This window comes from Talpa europaea (genome assembly GCF_964194135.1).
Source record: "Talpa europaea genome assembly, chromosome: 9".
Lineage (NCBI taxonomy): Eukaryota > Metazoa > Chordata > Mammalia > Eulipotyphla > Talpidae > Talpa > Talpa europaea.
The window spans coordinates 30,330,751-30,353,601 of record NC_140076.1 but is presented as its reverse complement, the minus strand read 5'-3'; the positions used below and the strand labels follow the sequence as shown (position 1 = coordinate 30,353,601).

Below are 22,851 nucleotides of genomic sequence, written 5' to 3'. Positions count from 1 at the left end.
TGATGGGATCCCCAGAGTAGGATTCACCTGCCTGGCGCTAGACCATCTTCCTGTTTCTTTCTAAGGCCCTATGTGCTTCCTGCATTGTGGCATAGCTGTTCCCATGGTCAGGCCCTTTTCAGCAAGGTATGATCCTGCCCTTTCTGCTATATGTACCTCTGTGCTATGGTAGGTGTTCTGTGTTCATGTAAGAATTGTGACTTGGTTCATTCTGCCTTTAAGAAGAAACTAAAGTTTAACCTACAGCAGAAAAACTTCAGACTCATTTGCACAAGGAACTGAAAGGATTTAGTACTATTTTAGAAAAATTTAGTATTATTTGCTTCTCCCCTAAATCAGAAATAGTAGTTAGTATCCAAAAATAGGTGATTGCTGAACCTCTTGGAAATCACACAAGTATTAGCTTTTTATTTTTTTTTTTAAGATTTATCCATTTATGCATACAAGAGCTGGGGTACAGGCCAGAGATGAGGGGGTGAGAGGATTCACCAGAGACAGAGTGGGCAGAGCAGGCAGACTGACTGAAATACACTGCTGAGGGGAGCAGCAGGCGAGGCAGGAGAGGTCTGCTGCGCTATGGGGGTTGCTCCCTGTCCGGCCAGGGATCGAACTCATGCTGTAGAGGCTGCGGATTGCTTCATGGTGTGGTGCTTAACCGCTTGCGCCACCAGGGAGACCCAATATTAGCTTTTTAGAAAAATTTTCGGAAGGAACAGGCGGTTTAGTCCAATTTAAGAAAAGAGTAGAGAATAGTGTAATGTCATGTATTTGTTGTGCCAGACAAACATTTACCACGCCCTCTACTCGGGGCCGTGGTACCCATATTATGGAAGAGGTTCCTGGACTTAAAAGGTAAAGTTTAAAAGAGAAGCAAACTTTCCAATGCTAAATCCACTGTCCATCAAATCACAACTGTTTGTATGTGAGTTCGCAGCATTTCACACGTTAAATTCTCAGCTTCTCCAGAACTGGAACATGCCTTATTTGTGTCAGGGTCCCGAGTGCTCTTACAGGGCCTAGCTCTTGAGATGCAGTCAGTGTGATGTGTGATGAATGGGCTCATGAATGACTGAATGAAAAGAGAAGCACTACCTTTTAGGCTTTTTTAAAAAAGCTTCTTTTACCCAGCTGAGAGGTTTCTCACCATGAAATATATATGTCCCCAAAATAAACCTGAAGTGGATCAAAGCCCTCATTTTTTTAAATTCCTACTCTTCCCACAAAGTGAGAAAAGTTCCTTTGTTACTTAAAATATCTGCGCCAGATCGTACAAGGCTGTCTTTTAGCGCAAGTGCTTATTATTGTGGCTAATTTGGTCACATGTGTTTGAAAGAGAACAATGCCTCAGAAATTTTTAAAAGCAAAACAGCAATCTGAAGCATTTGTTGTAATGAGATGTAAATTGCCAACATCGGCTGTGGAGCCGACTAAAATTTGCAATGATGTGTTTTACCCCCCTGTTAAATTAAAAGCACCAGTGGTCCTCTCTTCTCTCCCCAAAGAGACCACATGCTTTTTGTTCCTTTGCTTTTTGATTTTGTAACACTAAACCCCCCCAGTTTGCTGATTGATTCATTCCCTCATCTGCCATTTGCTGAGCTGTTGTTGAGCCTCTGCCGCATACCCGCTCCAGAGCCAGGCTCTCCCAAAAGCATTATCAGCCTGGATGACAAGATAACCCCCATTTGGCAGATGGGAAGACTTAAGTGAGGTGACTTGTCTAAGGTCATGCACTGGGACTGACACCCAAGTCTAGGGATGAACCCCTTCAAAAAGTGCCCTTGGCTCGTCTCTGTTCCGAGCTGAGGCTGAGGCCCTGGGTATCTTCCATAAAAATGCCTCAGAAGGAGGCTGTTGCAGGGAACATTGCTAACACCTGGCAGCCACCAAGTGTTAAACAGTGCTGAGAGAATCTTAGGAAACAGTTTTTCTTGAGATCCAGAAGCTCCTTGGCATTTGACAAAACTCTGGGAAGACCAGGGTAGGCACAGGGGAGGTGGGTGTGCAGCGGAGTGCAGGCCTGCTCTGTGCTAGGCCTGTGCTAGGCGCTATGGGTTAAAGCAAACCAGCAGGTACTCTGGCTCACAGTAGCTATGGTTTACTAGTGGACTGAATTGAGTACCCAAGATAATACACATGTGTGGGAGAGGCATAGGGATGAACCACTGTTTACTGAGCAGTCACTCTGTGCCAGACTCTGGATCAGTCATTTCGTATACATGATTAAATCACTGAATCTTAAATACTGCCAAGTCGCTGTTTTTCTTTCCTGGTCAGGGGAGGTGGCTGATCAGAGAGGTTAAGTAACTATTGAGGCTAGAATCTGAACCAAGCATTGTACTGAGCCCTGATCTCTGGCAAAAAAAAAAGACGTAGTCCCTCCCTGCCCTTAGCCTCAATCTAGCAGGGGCAACAAGCATAGAAACAAATGAGGCATCTGATTGTTATGGGTATTGGAGGACTTATAGGGGGCCCAGAAAAGCCAGAGCTCCACGACCTGAGGAAGCCCACAGGTCACCTAAACAGTAAGTGGAAACCTTGAAATTTAAATACTTTTGTCACTCCAATTTTCAACCCAAGAGATACAGAGAATTACAAGAGAATCTCCACTTGAGGGCATGGGCAGCCTCATGAGGAGGTGGCATTTGAATCAGACCTTGAATCTCTGGTGGAGTTTTCATAGGTGGCTGGCTATGGGGGTGGAATGTGTGGAGCAGAGGGGATGACATGAAGACTAGGAAGCAGGGAGGAAAGGTGTATGTGTGGAGAGTGCTAAACACTTTGGAATGGAGTTTGATTATGGGGAGGGGCCCAAAAAGGGGAAGGAGCCAAACTCACCTTCCCATCTGCTTTCCCTCAGATTTTCCTCTGAATTGTCCATTCTCCTGGCTAGATGTTTCCAATTTCTACTTAACAGCTCAATTGCTACTTCATGGGCTGCAAAAAACCTCTGGGAACAGCTTCCCACCCACCCCCAACTCCACCCCCAAGCATTCCAACTCAGCAGGTCTTTATTTCCGAATCTTCCCTTTGGCCTATTACATCCCTGCTCCCCCACAACTCTCTCTCACCATTCTCATATCATGAAAAATTTACTGAAAGCCTGCAATGTGCCAGGCACCGTCCTAGACCCCAACATTGCAACGAGTAATTCTTTGCCCCAGAAGAACTTCACCATCGAAATGTTGACAATACCCAGGTTGGCAGATGAATGCAATTTGCTAGAAGTATTTACAATGTAGAGACTCCTACCAGGTAGGGATAGGAGCAGAGCCTCTCAAAGGAAATACCTGAGCTCATTCTGAAGTTTAATGGGGGCCTGGCAGGCAGATGAAGTGGTGTTCGAGACCAAGACAACAGCACATCCACAGGCACAGAGGCCTGGGACAACACAGCACAAGAGTGACCTGCAGTGAGTATCAGGGGAGAATGAGAAGCAAGCCCCTGAGGTAGAGGGAAGACTTGTTCTGAGCCTTTAGGATGCAGTGGTGTGCTTTTTAATTTTGAGAATGATAGGAAACCTAAGCAAGGAAGGACGTGGTCATTTGAAGATGACTTTGACAGCCATCATGAAGATGGAGGGAGAGAACCAGGCCAAAATCAGAGTTGAACTGGATTCATCCTCTTATTCAACAGCTTCCTCCCACAGAAGGAAAAGGAGGGACATGATCTTGCCAGAGGTGACCTGTGAGTCAGTGACTGCTGGTTTCTTCTCAGCCCATTCCTTTTCCCTGTTGTTGAATGTCAGAACAGAAAGAGACTCAGATGCCAGTTGGTCGAGAGAAACCAAAGTAATAACTTCTTCCATGGGCTCCTATGCTCCACTTGAGTTTATATCTCAAAAACTCAACCTGAGATCTCCCATTAAGTGTGGAGAAATGTTGGCATCTGCTTCTGAAGCTTTAGAATTATTCATTCCTTGTTGTCATCCTTTTATTCATTTACCAAACATTCAGAGAGCAACCAGGTGCTGGCAACAAAGCATGTAAGACCCCGCCCCAGCCCTGGAATAGGTTATACACTCCAGGGAGATGCTGTCAGAATGATTGAGGCTGCCCATCCTCCGCTCTGTCTTCTACCTGTGATCACAGAGGTAAAACAGAGAGAGCTAGAAATGGTGCCTAAGCTTACTCTAGCAATGTGAGCATGCTTCCTCGTCTGCGTCCTGCTCCCCAGCCGTCTTGCATTCAACTTCATACAAAGCTCATGGTTAAACTGATGGACACTCTAGAGATTCCATCTTGCAGATGCAGTAGTGTTCAAGGCCAAGACGACGGCACATCCAGAGGCCTTCGGCTTCTGTATGGGAATGATGTTCCTGTTCTAGGAAACACAGTCATGAGGAATTTTAGTAACAAAACCACTAATAATGTCTTTACCGCCAGCCAAAGTCTAGGATGTAGCAAGTGAACATAGAATTGTGACCAGATTTTTAGTTAGGACTATAATACAAACAGAACTCTGTATCAGTCATCATGGTTGGTATGAGAGAAGACTGCATCGTGAAATTCACCAGGTACTTAAATGATGTGCACAGCCTTGGGAACCTGCTATTACAGCATCTAAAGCTCTGATGGAAATCAACTGTTGCAATATTGTGTAGGGAGAATTTACAAGATGCTAAACTCTCCATTGGCCTTTAGAGTTACTCTTCTGCAAAAGTTAATCAAGTCTTTTGGCCTTATTTACTCATTTTCATCCTGTTCCTCTGCCCTTTGGTAATCAAGACACAATAGGTGATTTAAAAAATAGTCCATTTTTAAAAGCTAATGGAGACAAAAATACCACCCTTAGAAACCACCACATTTATCTAGCTTCCTTTTACTATTTAAACTGCATGTAATTTGTGTTGATTGCATTAAAATAAAAATCAGGGTAGCTGCTAGATCAAGCAATCAGGGGCTTAATCTGTATTGTATTTTAATTTCTTGGTTGAAATGCTTCTATCTAGATACCAAATCTTGGGGAGGGGGAGGCCTTCGCATTTCTCTCCACGGCTTTCCTCACCTCTGTTCTTCTGCTTGGCCTGCTCCACCATGGGTTACAGAGATGGGGTTGGGGGAAGATTCACAATTTTCATATTCTAATAATTGCCACCCCTTTCCCACCGTCTTAACAGAACTTCTTTCCTGTGTAGGAAGTTGAGTCCCCTACATTTCCATTCAGACAGGAAAACCCTATAAGTCTACTCCTGATTTACTTAGTCCACTCTTGCCTTCCAGTTTCCACTTTCTCCCTTATGACATTTACATCTCACATTATTTTCCAGCTGTGTTTAAGTGTAGTGCAATGGACAAAAATAAGCCAGCGTATTTTTTTTTTTTGTGCCACTATGTGCTAATAGATGCATAGTTACAATATTTGCCTTTTATTTTCCTTGGAGTTCTAGACAGATCTCTTTTCTTAACTGCCTAGGTCCCGCCATTGACTTGGAAAAAGTAAAGTCAGAATGTCTCGAGCCCGAGCCGGAGTTACGGAGCACTTTCAGTGAGGAAGCAAATACGTCGTCCTATTACCCCGCTCCTGCACCTGTCATGGACAAGTATATCCTAGACAATGGCAAGGTAGTGTTTCAAGCTCAATATCAATTCCCTGCAAGTGTTTGTTAGTCAGAGTAAAGATGGAGAGGACGGTGGGAGCTTTTCGAGATACAGCTTGACTGCTGGCCTCCTGGCCTAGCCCTGAGCAACTCTTTCTAGAATTCATGGTTATAGCTAGTGGAGCTTTACTGGGACTTTTTTTTCCCTCCTCCTTTCTTTTATTACATATTGCACCAAAGCAATAAAAATAAAAAATGGCTTTTAAAAATAGCTTATTAGAAAGCTTTTTAAAAATGGTAGTTTGCTGAAACGTGCCCTACCTTCCTATGAATCCAGATATGTAAAATTAAAAGGTGAACTAGAAATAAAATATCTGATTTGCAGATAACAACTTCAGATACATCCATTTACATTCACAAAGTATCTGTATGTTCTAAGCCCTGTGCTAGATGCCAGAGACTCAGAGATGACTGAGAGAAGCTCCTCATCTGCCAGCTGCTTTCAAACTGTGTACTCAGCAGTGCTGAATCCACAGTCCTAGGACCACATATAACTCCCCAGATTTTCTTGTAAGACCCTTGGGAAAAAATCATGAAGGAACACTTAAACACTAATAATAACTATATTGGGATGCAATGAAAAATAATGGAATAGCCTTTGTAAATCATAAAGTTACATGATGATATAGCAGCAGGGAAGGGAGAAAACTGTTTTGACAGCCCCCTAACAGCCAAATGAATTCATCTTGGAAGAAATATATTGGAATCCTCTGTCTAGGTTCAAATTCAGCTGTAGTGTTACATTCTCTGCCATGATCACATACATGACAGGTTATCACTTCTTATTCTCCCCTCCCCCCAAAGTCATCCATATCTGTTCATTTTTCTTTCTTTATGCTTCAGAAGGTCTCTGTTTACCCAGTATTGTTCGCCATTGGATTGATGAGAAAGAAAAGGTTGTTGCATTTGGGTTTATCCAGATATATCCCTGCAACTGGCCTGACTGAGCCAAAGCAAATATTGTCAGACTGTGCAATGAAACCTGCTAGTTTTCAGGGCCCACTTGGATATGCTGCCTTTTCCTTGTCTCCCATTGAGTACTTCCTCCCCTGCAAAGGCAGACCTAATGGGTCAGACCCTAGGCCCATTCTGCCTTTTCTTGCTCCAGCCAACAGGCTTTATTTAAAAGTTTATTTCACAGAGGAGAGGTGGCATGATAGACTTCTGTCTTTCCTATGTGACCTTAGGCGGGCCCTTCCCTCTCTAGGCCTTTAATGAGTCAAACTGTCTCTAAGTTTGGTGAACATTCCCCAACTGAACCTACAGGGGAAAAAAAGCACTGTTTTGTGTTTGTTGATTTTTTCTTTAGTCATGATCTGTATTGTGAGTGACTAGAGACTTTTTCTTAAAGTAGCTTCTAAGAGAAATCCACTTTCTCTTACTTTGGAGATGGATGGACAGTTTCTGAGCATCACAAGGGTCACTTTGACAAAGATATAATTTCTCTTCCAGAAAATGGGCCTCTCTACCTTCATTTAATTTCTTCACAGAGGAGTTATACAACAAATCTTGAAAATAACAGTTTGTTTTCTTTTTGGTTGTTGCCAACAATCCCTATGGCTTTTATTTGCCACCAATTTGTAGTCAAGCAGACAGCTTATTAAGGGAGAGCCCAGGAAGTGGACATGCCGGAAACAGAAGGCAGCTTCCCAGAGCAGCGGCACTCCCCAGCCCCAGGAATAGCCCTAGTTGTCTCCACTCATTATCATTACTGACATTCCTCCTCTTGGCCTGCATAAACAAAGATCTTAATCTCTGGAAGGCCTGGAGAGACCGAATGGGATCCATTTCCTACTAGGAAACTAGCTTTGTCCTACAAAACATTTCACAAAGAACTTTTTTATCAAGTCCCCTAATACCAGATGCCCTATTCTTAATAAGCCCCCTTGACACATAAAACTGACATTTTGGTCAAATAGTGAACTATGGTTTATGTGAACAGGGCTTACCATAGAAGTTACTTTTTGATTTTGATAAAGTACATTGTCTAAGATGTTTTATTTCCAAAACTTATTGGATCATTAACCTGTAAATATTAAAATTTAAATAGCCTAATTTATACCTGCTGTAGAGGAGTAGACACATCCAGACTTGTCTGAAATTATACAACAGGTCAGAGACAGGCAGTAAGAATTGGAACCAGGTCTCTTGGTTCCCAGGTCAGTGTTCTTTGCAGTCCATTTTGCTGTGTCCCTGAAAGCTGAGCACTGCTTCAGGTGACCCTGAGCTTTTCTGACCTCAGGACCCTTCCTTGTCTCAAATGCCCCAGTGTGTATCTGTGACTGGTCTTACCCAAGGCCATTTCTTTCTGTAAAGTTAGACTTATATTCAAACGAATTTAAGAAACTTTCTTTGCCAGCGAACAGCAGCTTATCAGACCTGAAAGCCAATGCAATTAAGATATATTAAACCTGCCCATCAGCTTTTGACTGCTTTGTGTTCAGACTAATCCCAATCACTTTGTAGGGGACAGAAGATGCAATACCTTGACTTTGAATCTGGTGGTATAGGCTCTAAGTAGGGTAGAAATTCAGAGGGGTAGAACTCAGCTCTGGAGTGGTTAAGGAGTGTTTCTTGGGATAGCGACTCATGCTAGAAGGAGTAGCAGACTTAAGGAGACGTAGAGAAGGCATTTATTCTTAGGCAAGGGAGAAACACAAGCAGAGACATGGATGGGGTAAGAAGGCAAAGTTACTGACGTGTGCCATCCTGTTGTTTCACTCATGGTGTCTCGTTTAAACCTTAAAACCACTGTTTGTTAGAGGGTGTTCTGTCTGTTGTATAGCTGAGGAAGTAAGACTCAGAGAGAGAAAGGCATTTGCCCAGGATCCCAACCAACCAGTAGAAGGGCCCAGGTTCACAGCTTGGTCTAAAGGCTCTAGAGGTCATCTTCTTTCTGTCACCATAGACTGGAAGTGGAGGGACATGAAATAATTCAGGAGCTCTGTAGCATGCTGGCTTTAGAAGAGAAACAAAAGTTAGTAGGTTGAATGGAGGCAGGATTCCAGAGGGCTTTTAAAGCAGACCAAGGAGGTTAGATTTGATGTGATAGGAAATAGAGAGCCATTCATCACTCTAGAGAGTTAACATAAATAAAAAGACTTGAAAGACTGCAGAAATCATCAAGTCAATGAAGGAAAGCTGCATTGGAGAGAAATTAATCTGGCAGCATTTATAAGGTGGGTGGGAGGGAGCAGGAAGGCCCACATGGCTTTGTTCCTGGGCTCCCTGTATGCCATGGTGAACTGTTTTCTGGCACGGGACATAGCTAGGCAGGTATAGAGGGAAACTAAGTGAACTCGGATGTACCTGAGCTGCTAGGTTGTCACCAATTAGCATCACTGTGATACTGGCAACAGCAGGAGGCCCAGACAACATGGATTTCATGAAGATATTGGGTTGAATCTTGATTTCGGAATTTACTGACTGTGGCTTAGGAAAACTAATTTAGCTTCTCTGAATCTCTGTTCATGTCTGTGGAATGGGAATAATTTCTATCTATTTCCATCTCTTGTGAAGAGTAAATATTTTAAGAGTATAATACCTGACTAATTAGGTTTTCAAAAAAAAATGAGTATCCCCTTTCTTTTGTACAACATTGGCTAAAATGACTATCATCTCTGTTTTAAGAATAATAAATTAAAAGAGCAGAGGAAAGCAAGGCCCAGGGTCGAAAAGAGCAGAGATCTTTGAGCAAATTGAAGTTGTCTTCCATCTCTAAGGTCTCCTAACTCTGAATTTAATCTAATTCAGATTCTTTGTTTTCCCTTATGTCTGGAAGCTTGCGTGGGTAGCTCCACAGAGTCATCAAGGGAGGTGACTGGGGTCCAGCAGGGAGCAGCAGGGAACTTGTCCCCAGCATGCCTGATCTGGCACGTAGACTGCCCACCTGCAGTTTAGACTGCAGAGAAAAGGCCAGACTTGACCTTGAATTGGTGTTGCCCAGCTAGCCCTGCTGGCAGCACATCTCACTCCAGGTTGCTTATCTTCCCCAGTCTATAAACAGATTTGCAGTCGTGAAGTTTGTGGCACAGGGAGGCCAGGTGGACTGGGTTATCTAATACTGTGCCTGCAGAGGTCTGAATGATCTTTTGCGCAAAAGGAAGTGAAGTCAGATGTAGCAGGTGGTTTGTTTACTTACTGACGTTCATGGGTGGGCTGTGGTTTGGTTTTGTTTTTTTTCTTTTTGATGGTTGGAAAACCTCAGTAATTGAAAGAAGTGATGCCGACTGACCTGTTTGCCCATCTGTGTGTGCCCACCTTCCTTTCTAAATCAGCCTTCAGCACAGTGATCTTTAATTATCTTTGAACAACGGGTCTTGCCTGCCTGCCATCCGTTTGGGTGCGTGTGCAGTCTCAAACCAGAACCTCTCTGAAATACCTCCCTACCACTCTAAGGGGAGGACCTGCGAACTTTGGGTAAACAAGGACCTGTGACAGAACCCTTTCAAAAGTTTAGCTCATTAGTGGTTGCCTCCCTACATCTGCATAGAGACCACTTCCACTCTCCCTAGACTCAGCAGAAACACAACATCAATGACAATGTCAAAGGTAAACTGCAACTTTTAATGATTAATGTTAGCAAATGATTTTTCAGTGTTAAAAGAGCCAGAAAGGGGGAAAAAAATTAAAACATGTAGCTCATTGCTGGATCATTCTGGGTCTCTTGCATTTGTTGACTCTGTACCTAGTACTTCTCTTTTGGGGAGCAAAGCTTGTGTTCTGGTCCACATGCCCTCAGTACCACACCAGGCACACTTGGTTGTGTGCAATTTGTTAAAAGCATAGGTGTTCTGGGCCAGAAGGAACTTAGATGGAATCCAACTCTTCCAGTTCTCAGACAGGGAGACTGAAGCCAGAGATTGGACAGGCCTTGTATCATCACCCTCCATTATGGCCCTGCCTGGACAGCTGCTGTCCCCTCTCCAACTGGCAGTGGTTTTCATACGTAGCTCTGCATTGGAACTCCCTAGAGAGCTTTAAACCCTCCTGCTACCTAGACCTCACCCAAACGAAATAAATCAGAATCTCTGGGAATGGGGCCCAGGCACCAGCAATTTTTTTTTTTATTGCTCCCCAGGTGACCCCATGTGCAGCCAAGGTTGTGAAGCACTGTGCTAGGAGGATGTCCTCCCTGGAAAGTTCATATTCAAGGGAGAGGGGTCTTCCTAAATTGGAACAGAGATAGAAGTTCCACATACTTATCCTGAGGTATGGTTAGGTTCTGAGCTGCCTTTGTGAGAATAGTTTAGAATTCCAGCTCTGCAACTTAATCATTGAGTGCCTGGGCAGGTCGCTTTACCTTTCTGAACCTGCATTTTTCATCTGAGGTGAAACGAGTGTCATAACTCCTTCCTTCTGGAGTTGTCGTGACATTTTGAGACAGTGGCTGTAAAGCACTAGATTATGGTCTGGCTCTTTCCAGGTATTCCATCCATGATTGTTCATAGTTCCCTGAAAGATAATTTCGTATTTACAGAACAAATCCCTTATAACTGTGCAGCCGTGTCTTTCAAAAGACAAGAAAAGTTCCCAGCTACCATCCTGTCCCACTAAGCAGGTGCTTGTGTTCTTATCCCCATTCAGGTCCATCTGGGAAGCGGGATTTGGGTTGATGAGGAGAAATGGCACCAGCTACAAGTAACCCAAGGAGATTCCAAGTACACAAAGAACTTGGCAGTCATGATTTGGGGAACAGATGTTCTGAAAAACAGAAGCGTCACAGGAGTTGCTACAAAAAAAAAGAAAGATGCAATCCCTAAGCCACCCCTCTCGCCTCACAAGCTAAGCATCGTCAGAGGTAGGTCATGATGGTGGAAACACAATGGCTGAGACATTGTCCTTGACTCTCTCGAGAAGGTGGTGGGCACAGTTCAGTGCAACAAATACTTACTGATGCCACTCAGGCCAGAGCACAGACTGAGTGTGGAGACACAGGCGCAGAACTTTGCCCTAGAAGAATTCACATCTAACAGGGCAGATGACACAAGCACAGCTGAAGGAACTAGCAGGAGAAAGGGACATGCCAAAGAGGTTCTCTGGAGAGGCAGAGACCCCTTAACTGGAAAATCAGGGAAGAATTCCTGGGTAGGGAGACCACTGCATGGGACTCTGAAGGAATCATTAGACAAAGGGTGTGGATGTGGAAAGAGATACTCCAGGAGGCAGGCGCAGGGACACCGGAAAGCAGTGCTGCTGTGTAGAGAGCAGCAGTAAAGGGCAAGGGTCGGGACTCACTTCCTGGGGGTCCCTCCATGTCTGGGGCAGTGAATGACAGAAGACCAACTGAGAGCCATGGGACTCGGCTTCTTTCTTGGTGTTTGGGAAGGGATGGAGTGAAGGGAGGGAGACAGGGACTCGTAGCCTGGACTTTTATTTTCCTGGCCTTCCTGCCTACCCTCTGCCTCACTTCCTCCCTCCCTTCTTCCCTCTTTTCTTTCCTCTGCCTCTCCCACCCTCTCTCCCTCTAGTCACTAAGCGTTTATTCTTTGCCATGTCCCCTGCTAGGTATTGAGGACACAGAGGAGGGATAACACAGCCTTCATCTGCAAGGAACTCACAGTCTCACAGGGAAGATGAAATCAAAAACAGTTAGTTACTGTGTAGATAATACGATCTGCAGGGACAAGCAGAAGAGTCCATGGGAGCATAGAGGATATAGTAATAGTTCATTATTCTGAGCACTTACTATATTTCAGATTCTGGTTTTTTGTTTTAGTGGCGTCATGGACCAAGATTATAGCAGTTGACGTAAAGAAAAATGATCAGATTTAGGGTATGTTTCAGAGAGCGGTATGACAGGACAGTGACTTAGTCTGGTCACAAAGATTAAATGACCAGCCTAAGGTCACACCTACCAGGTTTCAAAGCCTGTATTCAAACCCATAACCCCTGACCTTAGCCTGAGGTTGGTCCTGCAGTAGCCCAGCTGCCTCCTTTGCCTGTCTGACTCATGAGTAATTGATTTAGACAGCCACTTATTTTTAGACAATCAGAGATAACCTTTAGTCTGCCTGCTATATGAAATGGTGGAGCCTGATTTGGGAAATCATCCTGAAAAAGAGGCTTTCCAGGCCATGAAGCCCCACACCTGACAGGTGGCTGACCTCTTGTTCTGTTACACTTGTTGCAGTGTGACTCGGCAGGTCCCAGGTGCTTTCGGGTAACTGGCTGCTAGGCCGTTGTCACGTTGTACTTTAAAGTCATCTGCTGGAGTCTGTCTCAAGCACTACTCTGAACTATCAGGACCGGCAACCATATCTGATAGATCACATCCTCACTGCCTTGCACAGTTCCTGGCACACAGCATATGTTCAGTGAAAAGGGGGTTAAAGAAATGAAGCCCCGGGGCCTGCAAACCCCATGTCTGTTCTCACTGATTTCTTGTAAATCACTTTCCCTCCATGTCCTAGTTTCCTCAGCTGAAAACTTAGCTCCAAAGATGGTGTAGCTGCCAGGATTATAACTTGGATATAGCAATGTTTGAGGAATGAAAAAAGTTACCATTCCTTACTGACAAGCGAGATGCCTCTCTGGAGCCAAAACATGACCTTATGAGGGTCACACCATTGAAATTCATGATCGTCCAGTACTTTTCAACTCGCAGGTTGTCCCCTATCCCCCCAGTGAAGTGTGAGGAGCACAGAAGTTGGAGCCAGGTCTCCAAAGCCTGGACTGCTGTCTTCAGCTGCACTTTTAGCTTACCCTGGTTTGTATTGCACTCATTTTTGCATCCCCCAACCTAGCACAGCACAAGGAGATGCTTGGTATCTCTATTGGTAAAGCTAGGAGCACAGTCCTTGTCCCGGCTACCCATTGAACCCCATAGACATGATGAGTATTCTGTAAACCCCATTTGGACAGTGTCCTGTGCAGCTAATCTCATCCCCAATGCTGTGGAATAATCTAGGAGAAAATTCAGCTGTGGGGCTTGAGTGCACTCACTGCAGACTCACTGTCTTCAGTCCCTCCTGCTGAGTACTGAGTTTCTGTCACTGATTTCCTCATTTTCTAAGCCTGTTGCAAACTTTCTCTATTTTTCCTAAATATGATAGTCCACACCTCTGTCCTCAAAGATAGCCTTTTACTTCCCAGAAGAAAGAAAAGGAACTCCTGCAGCTTTGAATAGCCACCCCTACAGACTTATCCTATAGAAGTCCCATTCTCCACCTCATGTCCTGTAAGAAGTTTCCCCTCTTAGCTGGCGATTCTCTCCATTTGGATCACAGCCCACCAGCTTTCCTGTGTCTTGTTCCGTTCTCCAACTGTGCTCCAGCCTACACTGGCTCCCTCCCAGCATCATTTAAAGTGACTATAATTTGATCACTCATTTCTTGGAAAAATAAACAAAACACTCCCTTGGGTCCCCTTCCATCACCAGCGGCTGCCATGTCCCTCTCCTCCTTTCACATCAGGGTTTCTTGAACGAGGTGTCTAAGTCCAGTCTGCATTCACTTGCATGCCCCTGCTGTCTGGCTTCCACTCCCAGCCTGCTCCTTAGTCTGTTCTTACATGTTTCCTAGTTACTTCCTCATGGTACATCCAGGGCACGTTTGTCTCCTCCTCCCCGGCACTGCTTGACATGGACCAGTCCTCCTGCACACTCCTGGTCTCCTTCCTCTCCCACTTCTGGACGCCTCCGTGGGCTCTCCTTCCACTGCCCTCCCCTCTGCCTCCAGCCCCTTCTCGCTCATCTGATCTGCATATCCCCACCACCACCTCCTAGTCATTCATCAAGGCTTTTGCCAGCTGCCCAGTCGGAAGTGCTCTTCCCCTCCCTCTGTCACATCGCCCTGCCTAAAGTCCCTGCAGAGCATTTCCTACCTGTTTGCTTATTTACTTGAAAATTCCTTTTAGAATAAAAGCTTTATAAGCATCTTGTTGAGGGCTAGTGTATGGTAAGTGCTCAGGACATGTCTGTTCAACCAAAGAATAATTCCTAAATCATTACTTGCCCTCACTTCACCTTTCTGAGTTCCTGATTCGCCCACCCAGGTGTCCCTCTGGCCATCTCCTTTTGGATGCTAGCAAAAATGCATTGCCCGCTGTTCTCTCTTTTTTCGTTTTTTTTGTTTGTTTGTTTTTAACAGAGTCAATGCCATTCTTTCTTTTTTTTTTAAGATTTATTTCTTTATTTACACGAGCACTGGGTATAGTCAGAAGCGTGGGAGGGTGAGAGAATTCACCAGAGCCAGAGCGGGGAGCAGAGCAGGCAGAATGACGAAATACACTGCTGAGGGAGCAGCGGGCAAGACAGGAGAGGTCTGCGCGCCATGTGGGACCCTTGCTGGTGGCCGGGGATCGAACCGGCACTGCAGAGGCTGCAGGCAGCTTCGCAGCCCAGCACTCAACCTCTGCGCCACCAGGGGAGGCCCTGTTCTCTCTTTTTTTTTCTCCCCAAAGCCGCCTGTCTCATCGGTTTCCCTATCTTGGTGAGTGGCACCACCTCATCCTGGACTCCATATGCCATGCTCTGCATCAGTTCTTATCTCAACCTCTAAACTGTCACTTCTCTCCATACCCACTGCCCCTGGTATAGCCCAGGCCATGTCATTGCTCCCCTGCACCCCTCCAGGCATTCAGGCTCCTCTCCCCATTAATAACTGGAATGATCTTTCAGAGACCAAATATCTACCATTACCACTGCCCCATCTCTATCAGTCCACCACTATCAATCCACTATCACCCATTACTAAGGGGTGAGCTTAACATGTCATAAAAGCATCTTCATAATCTGGCCCCTGGCTATAACCCCAGTGGTATTTTTCAGTACTGCTGCCCTTGAATTCTAAATTCTTGCCACAATGAGCTGCTGGGTTCCCTGAATAAGCCTGTTTCCTTATTCAGGAATGTGCAGATGCTATACCAGTGCCTGAAACTAATTATTTTGCCCAACCTACCCCTTTCTACTCTGCCCAGCTAACTGCTGCTACCCAGGTCTGCTTAGGAGAACCTGCCTTTAGCAGACCCTCTGTTACTTCTAGGGGGGAATGGGTATTCCTGTCTTGTATCCCAGAGCACTTTGTACCTACCTCTGTTCATGCCTTAGTAAATCTCTGCCTCCTAGGAGTCTGGTCTAGCAGCCCCTTACGCCATGCTGCTTGCATGCAAACGAGTAAGCCTTGTCCAGATTCATATGACTGGTGAGCTCGGAGACAAGCAGAACCGCAGAACCGGGCTTTCAGGCTTCCCTTGTCTGTAGAAAATTTTTTTTTAAGGTTTGTTTTTTGTTTTTTTTTTTGGCGGGACCCTCGCCGGTGGCCAGGGAACGAACCGGCGCTGCAGAGGCTGCGGGCAGCCTCGCAGCCCAGCGCTCAACCGCTGCGCCACCGGGGGAGGCCCTGTCTGTAGAGAATTTTTTACTATATCCTATTTTGAAGTCTCTCTCCAACCCGCCATACACTCACCATTTTTAGTCTAATTTTTGGAATTCTTATATATTGTGTTTGAGTGGTTCTTCCCATGCAAAATGTCTGTGGAATTGAGATTATTTCTTTCTATTTATTGTGTGTGATTTTATCACATTTAGTCACATTTGCCATATTGAAAATGGCAAAACCCTCAATGCTCACAGGGTTGGTGAGGATTTTCTCTTCTTTTTGATTTTAAAGTCATTTCTCACCAGATAGCAGAGGGATGGGGTAAACATTGACTCTGCTTTAGAAAGATGAAAGCAAGAGGCTGGAGGACGATCTCACTTTAAAGACAAGCTCCAGAATGACAGTTAATCCTTATTAAGGTCAAATGACTTTTTGCAGAGTGTCTGAGTTTTCTAAATGAGCCACAGCATTGAGTTCTGGTTAATTTTTATAACTTTTTTTTTAATAGGACACATTAGCGCTGTTACAAACCTTGTTAATTAAGCAATAATCTCAAATGCTCCCTCGCAGAGGGAGACATTCCCGGCAACTGCAGGTGATTAATATCTTGAGTCTAAGGAAAGTCTTTTAATCAACCTGAGGGCCATTCAGCTCTCGCACCCCCAGGAAATGAGATGATTGGAATTCTGTGGAGGCCTCTGAAAACCTTCCTCCATTTGCACCTTTTGTCTTACTACCTTTTCTCCAATTCCTGTGAGAACCTCTAAGGACCATCACACCTTCACATGCTCCTCTCCCCTTCTCTCGCCTTTGCTACCCTTTATGGCTTCCAGAAAACAAGAGCCTCACAGCTATAAAATGCACTCCACCGATCTGGGGTGACATCCTGCTTTCATAAATCAGGAAACAGATCCAGAGAGATTCCCCACAAGGGTCCCACAGCAACTCGGGTTAGAGGCAGTTTTCAGCACAGCTTGTCACTCTCATTTAGTTCAGATTCCTAAGGAGTCCCTGTGAGCGGTGGCTTTCTCCTGGCCCGGGGCTGAGAGAGAGAACTCAGTGGCCCAGTTAGCAGGGAAGCCAGTGCTGTCACACCGTGTTGGGTTGTGATCTGTGACAGAGAGAAGCCCCGGGTTCATGTGGGAGCTTGTGTCCTGAGAGGTTTTTGATAAAGTAGGGTCTCCTCACCCAAACTGGTTCGGTTCTGAAAAGACTGAATCTGAAGAATAAGTAGAAATCTGGCTCGGGGGACCTGGGAAATGATGAGCAAAGATACTGATGTGTGACCCGCCTGGAGCAGCCAGGGAAATGCAGGTGGGTAGAGCAAAGGACAGTCTAAAGAGAGACAAGGCCCCTCCCTGCTCTCTCAGCTCCTGTGGGGAGTCCAAGACAAAGTGAAGTGTAGATTAGTCGGGCTTGATAGTGTCGGGAAGTAGTGGAGGTCAGCTACAGGCTTTTAAAGCTTCTCTGTACAAACCTTTCTTGGTGGGGACAAAAGGGTGCCTCGCCACAGAGAAAGAACACCCTTAGCATATATACCTGCGGTGTGGACAACAAGACAAGCTGGCTGGGTGCTCAGAAAGGGCATAGAGCAAGGGAGGCAGCAGTGGACTTTATTTACCTCCTTCTTTCAGACCTCGATCTGCAATTCCTGCAATTATGATTGGATTGTCATGTTTGTCATTCTGCCACAGCTAAAGAAGCCAAGGTTTAAATGTTAAAATACTTGCCCACAATGGCATACCCCAGGGCAGAGTTCTTCACCCACAGGCCCCACCCCTCTTATGTCCAGAATTTCTATCCCCTCAGGTTTTCCTGAAAAGGCAGTCATTTTACATACATTTACCTAATCTCTCCCCTGTGCCAAGCACTGTACAGGCCCTGGAAATGAACAGTCATTTATACATAAAATAATTGTGACAACCCATACCAATGTGGTGTTCCTGACAGTTTGAACAAATTTTGCACCTTGCAAAATGTTTATCTCACACACCTTACGGCAGCATTTATGAAGATCCTCTCTGGTTTGTCAGGCTTGTTTACGGGTGAGGAATCTAGGGTAATGACTTGCCCCAGGCTGGGCAGCCAGCTGAAGACTGCAGGGAGAACTTGTCTGGGGCTCGCTCTTTGCTGCATCATACCAAAGGGCAGGCTCAGTGGGAGTGGCTGTCCTTAGCCTCATTCATAATCACCACAATAATATACCTCTTCATGCCTACCAGGTTGTCAGACCTTAATATCCAACAATGTCAGTGCTTTGGGGCAGCCAGCATTTGCATGCACTACCATAGTTAGCACAACCACTAGGGGAAACCACTTACTAGGCACCACCTAGTGAAGTTGAATATGCATACAGCCTAACATTTAGCAGTTCCACCTCTAGGCCAATACAGGAGAATTCCCTGTATGTGTACTGCAGGAGACATGTGGCGAGATATTTGTAATTGACAACTCAGGAAAGACTTCTGGTCTGCACTGACACCAAAATGGGTCAGCCAACTGTGCTCCAGTCACACAGTGGAAGCTAAGTCATCAGTGAAAATGAATGACCTGCAGCTCTACACTTTTATGTGGGTAAATCTCAGAGCTGTAGTGTTGAATGGCAAGAAGAAAGTCAGAAGGAGTTTTTTGTGGAAAAAAAAGTTCAAAACGGGGAGAAATAAACACGTTACTTAAGGATGCATGCCTCCATATGTTAACAAACTGAAAAGGAAGGCAAAAAATCAGAAGAGTGGTTATCTCTGGTGAGGATGAGGCGAGGATGGAGTCGGGAGAGGCGTCCAAGGGCTGTGAAGGGGCCTGTAATGGGCTATTTGTTAAGTTGGGTAGTGGGCACATGGGTGTTGTATCATTTTTAAAGTGCAAATTCGCAGTGTCTATCTCTTTTCTAAGTAGATTTTATGAAAATTTAAAAATATAACTATGCCAGATGTATGAGTTGGTATTTGAGAAGTATGTCCAGGAGGCACATTTTCCTTTCCCTGCTTTAAAGATCTGTTCCAGAATTCACCATTAATCCTTGGCCTTCTTGTTTCTTTTCCCTGTCTAGAGTGTTTGTATGACAGAATAGCACAAGAAACTGTGGATGAAACTGAAATTGCACAGAGACTCTCCAAAGTCAACAAGTACATCTGTGAAAAAATCATGGATATCAATAAATCCTGTAAAAATGAAGAACGAAGGGAAGCAAAATACAATTTGCAATAAACTTTGGATTTTTCATAAAGCCTTCTCGTTTTCCTTGCGTGGCGTGTGATATGCGGGCGATGGTGCCATCCAAATCAGACCCCACCGTGCATGGTGGTGTGTAGGCAGGGGGCCAGTAGGGTTCTGGGGTCAGCAGCTTGTGTCTGAACTTGGACTTCCCACTCTAAAGAAGGCAAATGGATTTTTCCAAGACTCCAGCAGCAACTTGGCGCCGTGTCCTTCTGGGTTTGGGGAAAGCACTGTCTTTTTCAAGGGGCACAAAGTGTCTCTGAGTTGCCTACCACTTGACCCAGAATTTGAACTGATATTTTTACCATTCAAGGACTTCTATCTCTGTTCCTCTATTTTGTTCTATAATAAATAAAACTTCATGAATTCTTTGATGTTGACAATGATTATCCTCATTCATTTAAGGATATTAAGTGTGCAATGGAAGTTGACCAGTGTCTTTTGAGGGGTGGAAAATTCAGGCTGAAAGAGAGACGTTCATAAGGGATGTGGTGCTGTCTGTGGAGCTGAAGAGCTGTCTGGAAAGCAGATTATTTTCTCATACTTCAAAGGACAGGTCTAGGACCAGTTGCCTGTTTCCACTCAAGATGAGGTGAAATTCAGCCTCCTTGATCATTTGAATTGATCTTTGTAAAGGGGTGCAGGGGGCAGACATGTTAGATGTGGTCTGGGTTACTTTCAGGAAGTAGGGGGCAATGTCACTTGGTGTAAGTTTGTTCATTCTGTCTCATATCTCAAGTGATCTTTTAAGTTATATAATTTTTATCGCATTTGGTTACTGAGTCTCGAAGGTGTCTGGTGCACAGTCTGGCAAACCACATTCGATCTTCCTGTTGATTTGCACTTTCTTTTCCATGATACCCGTAAAATCAGCACATGCATATTAGAAAGGGCAAGAGTTTGGGGCCAAGTGCCTGGGTTCCAAGCTTGGCTCTCTGCTTGCTTCGGACTTAACCTCTCTAGTTTCCTTTTTCCATTCCATGTAAAAGGCCGTAACATCTACCTTGCAGTGTTGCTATAATAATGAGTGATAACATAAATCTGTGAAGTGCTCAATTAATGTTGGTGTTCATTATTCATTTCTGATTATTGGCTTTTAGGCATTGGTTGGGAAACTGGTCTCTGGGATTTCTAATGGTTTATGCATTAGACTGTTGGTGGTCTGTTAGCTAACGCTCAGGGTTCTGGGGAGATGGCTGTGTCTGAGGGATTTTATTTTAGTAAAATAAAAAGGGATTTTTATTTAGTAAATAAAATGATCCTTTTGTAACATGAAATATTGTATCTTGCTAATAGGCTGTGTAGATGTGAATTTCCTTTTATGGTATTTGCCTCGCTCTCCACAAACTTAGCAGTGTGATCTTGTACCAAGCACCTCAGAATAAGTGACTCCTCAGAGTCTTTACAATATAAGGAAAATGGTGCCTACCTTACAGGTTCTATGGATAATTAAATAATAACAATAATAATAAACAGGCAGTATTGATAACTAAATAATAATTAAAAACAACTGATTCGAATATGTGCTGGGACATTTTTAAGTGTTTAGCATATGTTAACTCATTTCATGAGGTAAGTCAAGTTCTGTACACTTAGTTTTCAATATATTCTGTTACTGAGATGTGCTCATCTTAATGGCATGTGGCAGCTTAGACACGAGTGGTGTGGAATGCACAAGAGACTGGAAACAGCCTCTTCCCCCCTTCTCCTTGGCATGACAGAGATTCACCCAGAGGCTCTGCATTTCTCTCCAACAAATTAATACAACTTGATACCTACTTTACAGACGTTTTTAGATTAGTGGGAGAGTCATGGAAATACATATTTAAAGAGTGATGTGACAAAGAGGAAAGTGCTTTGTATGGTGTACAACGCCTGTGTTAGGGACAGAAAACGGTTGTGAAGGAATGTGGATTCATATCCCAAGTTTACTGCCATTTCTGGGAAGGTCACTGGAGCTCTCTGTAGCTCGTTTCTTGTAAAGTAGAAATTATAATCCCTGAGGATTGTTGTCAGGAGTAATCCAGTACTACCTGACCTGGGAAAAGCACACTAAATCTGGAAGGACCATGTAGATGTCAGTTATAGCATCGCGTAGGAAGTGGATGTGCCAGGGAAGGCCTTGCAGTGGGTTCTAGCCGGGCACCAAGCTTCACATGCTAATCAGACTGAGATGTTCTGAAGTGCCCTTGGCCTACGTGGTGCCCTGTTACTATATAAGGGCAAGACCATTGTTCTTAAATGATTCAGAAGAGGAAATGGGCCCAGAAAAGGTGACATAACTGTTTGGCCAAGGTCCCAGAGTTATCAGCAGTCAAGCTGGATCAGGATCCAGGTCTGTGCAAAGTTGCTCTTTACCTCTTCTCTGAAAAATGAGCAGGCTTTTATGATCTGGGCTGAGAATCTAGCCATGTTATCTCAGTAGGCTTAGGGGTGACCCAGCCTAAGTAATCAATTCATTGAAATTGGCCTTGCTGGGGAGATACAGTACCTATTATAAGGATTCACAAGTTTATTACATTGTACATCCACAAAACTGAAATTCATTTTGTGTAATAGGGAGTTTCTCAAACTTGCCCAAATCTTAAGCATTTGCTGGGGTGGTGCCTAAAATACAGACGCCTGGACTTTGGTTTTGGGAACTTGATTGATTCAGTAGGTCCGGGATATGGCAGGAAATGTGTATTTTAATACAAAGGCCCCTTCTGAATACCAGTCTTGTTGAAGTCTCTAGAAGACCTACTTTAATGAAGGAACAAGAGTGTTTCCTAAGTCAAAAGACAAGCTCCTTCTACAGTGCTTGAGGATATCTGAGACTGAGAATACATTTCCCCTTAAACAGCTGAGGAGCTGCCCTAAAAGCTTATTTAGAGTTCCTCTTTCAGGCTCACCCAGTGCTGTTTAGTCAGACATGCTGCCAAAGGTGACTTTTCATCTAGGCACCAATGATTCCCCCTCATGTTTGCGTTAGATTCTTTCTTTTGACTCCTGACAGCCCGGTGAGTCACGTGGGACAGGACTGTCAATCCTGAATGGCCCCACCTGAGTTGGTGAGTTTGTGCACTGTCTTCAGAAGCTCTGCAACAAGTTCTCTGTTACCAGGCAAAGCAGAAAGATGGGATTTGTTTTTAGTTTCTAACTGAGGAAAGTGTGTTAGTGACTACTATGCGTCCAGAGGTTCCTTGGATGCATTTCTGAATTATGACTTTTTTTTTTGTATTTATAAAGAACAAAGATCACTTTATAGAAATTTTTGGGGAAAAAAATGGGGGAAACGTTCCAAGTCGCACTACCGGAAACATCGTGATGTCTCTCTTCTAGTCTTTTTCCCAGGGTGTAAGTAAATGTGTATTTCATGACCTGTAATTCCAGCCTATAGGCAGTTTTGTGTCCTTTCCTTCCCATTTGACCTATTTCCCTGTTGCTGCGTGTAATTTCTTTTTTTTTTTTTAAAGATTTATTTATTTATTTATACAAGCACTGGGTACAGTCAGAAGCACAGGAGGGTGAAAGAATTCACCAGAGCCAGAGTGGGGAACAGAACAGGCAGATTTGATGAAATACACTGCTGAGGGGAGCAGCGGGCATCAGGAGAGGTCTGTGCGCCATGTGGGACCCTCGCCGGTGGCCGGGGATCGAACCAGTGCTGCAGAGGCTGCAGGCAGCTTCGCAGCCCAGCACTCAACCGCTGCGCCACCAGGGGAGGCCCTGCATATA

The 22,851-nt window shown here is 44.5% G+C and overlaps 2 protein-coding genes across 3 annotated transcripts in view; both read left to right on the top strand.

The window, feature by feature from the left end:
- The window catches only part of BEND5 (BEN domain containing 5), a gene marked incomplete at both ends in the record, with an annotated part of 47,985 nt that extends 28,860 nt beyond the window's left edge, over positions 1-19,125 (top strand). Inside the window, 3 exons of the mRNA XM_084241701.1 lie at positions 5,416-5,564; positions 11,186-11,399; positions 18,968-19,125. Of these exons, the coding sequence (XP_084097827.1) occupies positions 5,416-5,564; positions 11,186-11,399; positions 18,968-19,125 (521 nt within the window). The remainder of the gene's footprint in view (positions 1-5,415; positions 5,565-11,185; positions 11,400-18,967) is intronic.
- The window catches only part of AGBL4 (AGBL carboxypeptidase 4), a gene marked incomplete at both ends in the record, with an annotated part of 969,197 nt that overhangs the window by 778,217 nt on the left and 168,129 nt on the right, over positions 1-22,851 (top strand). The window lies entirely within an intron of this gene.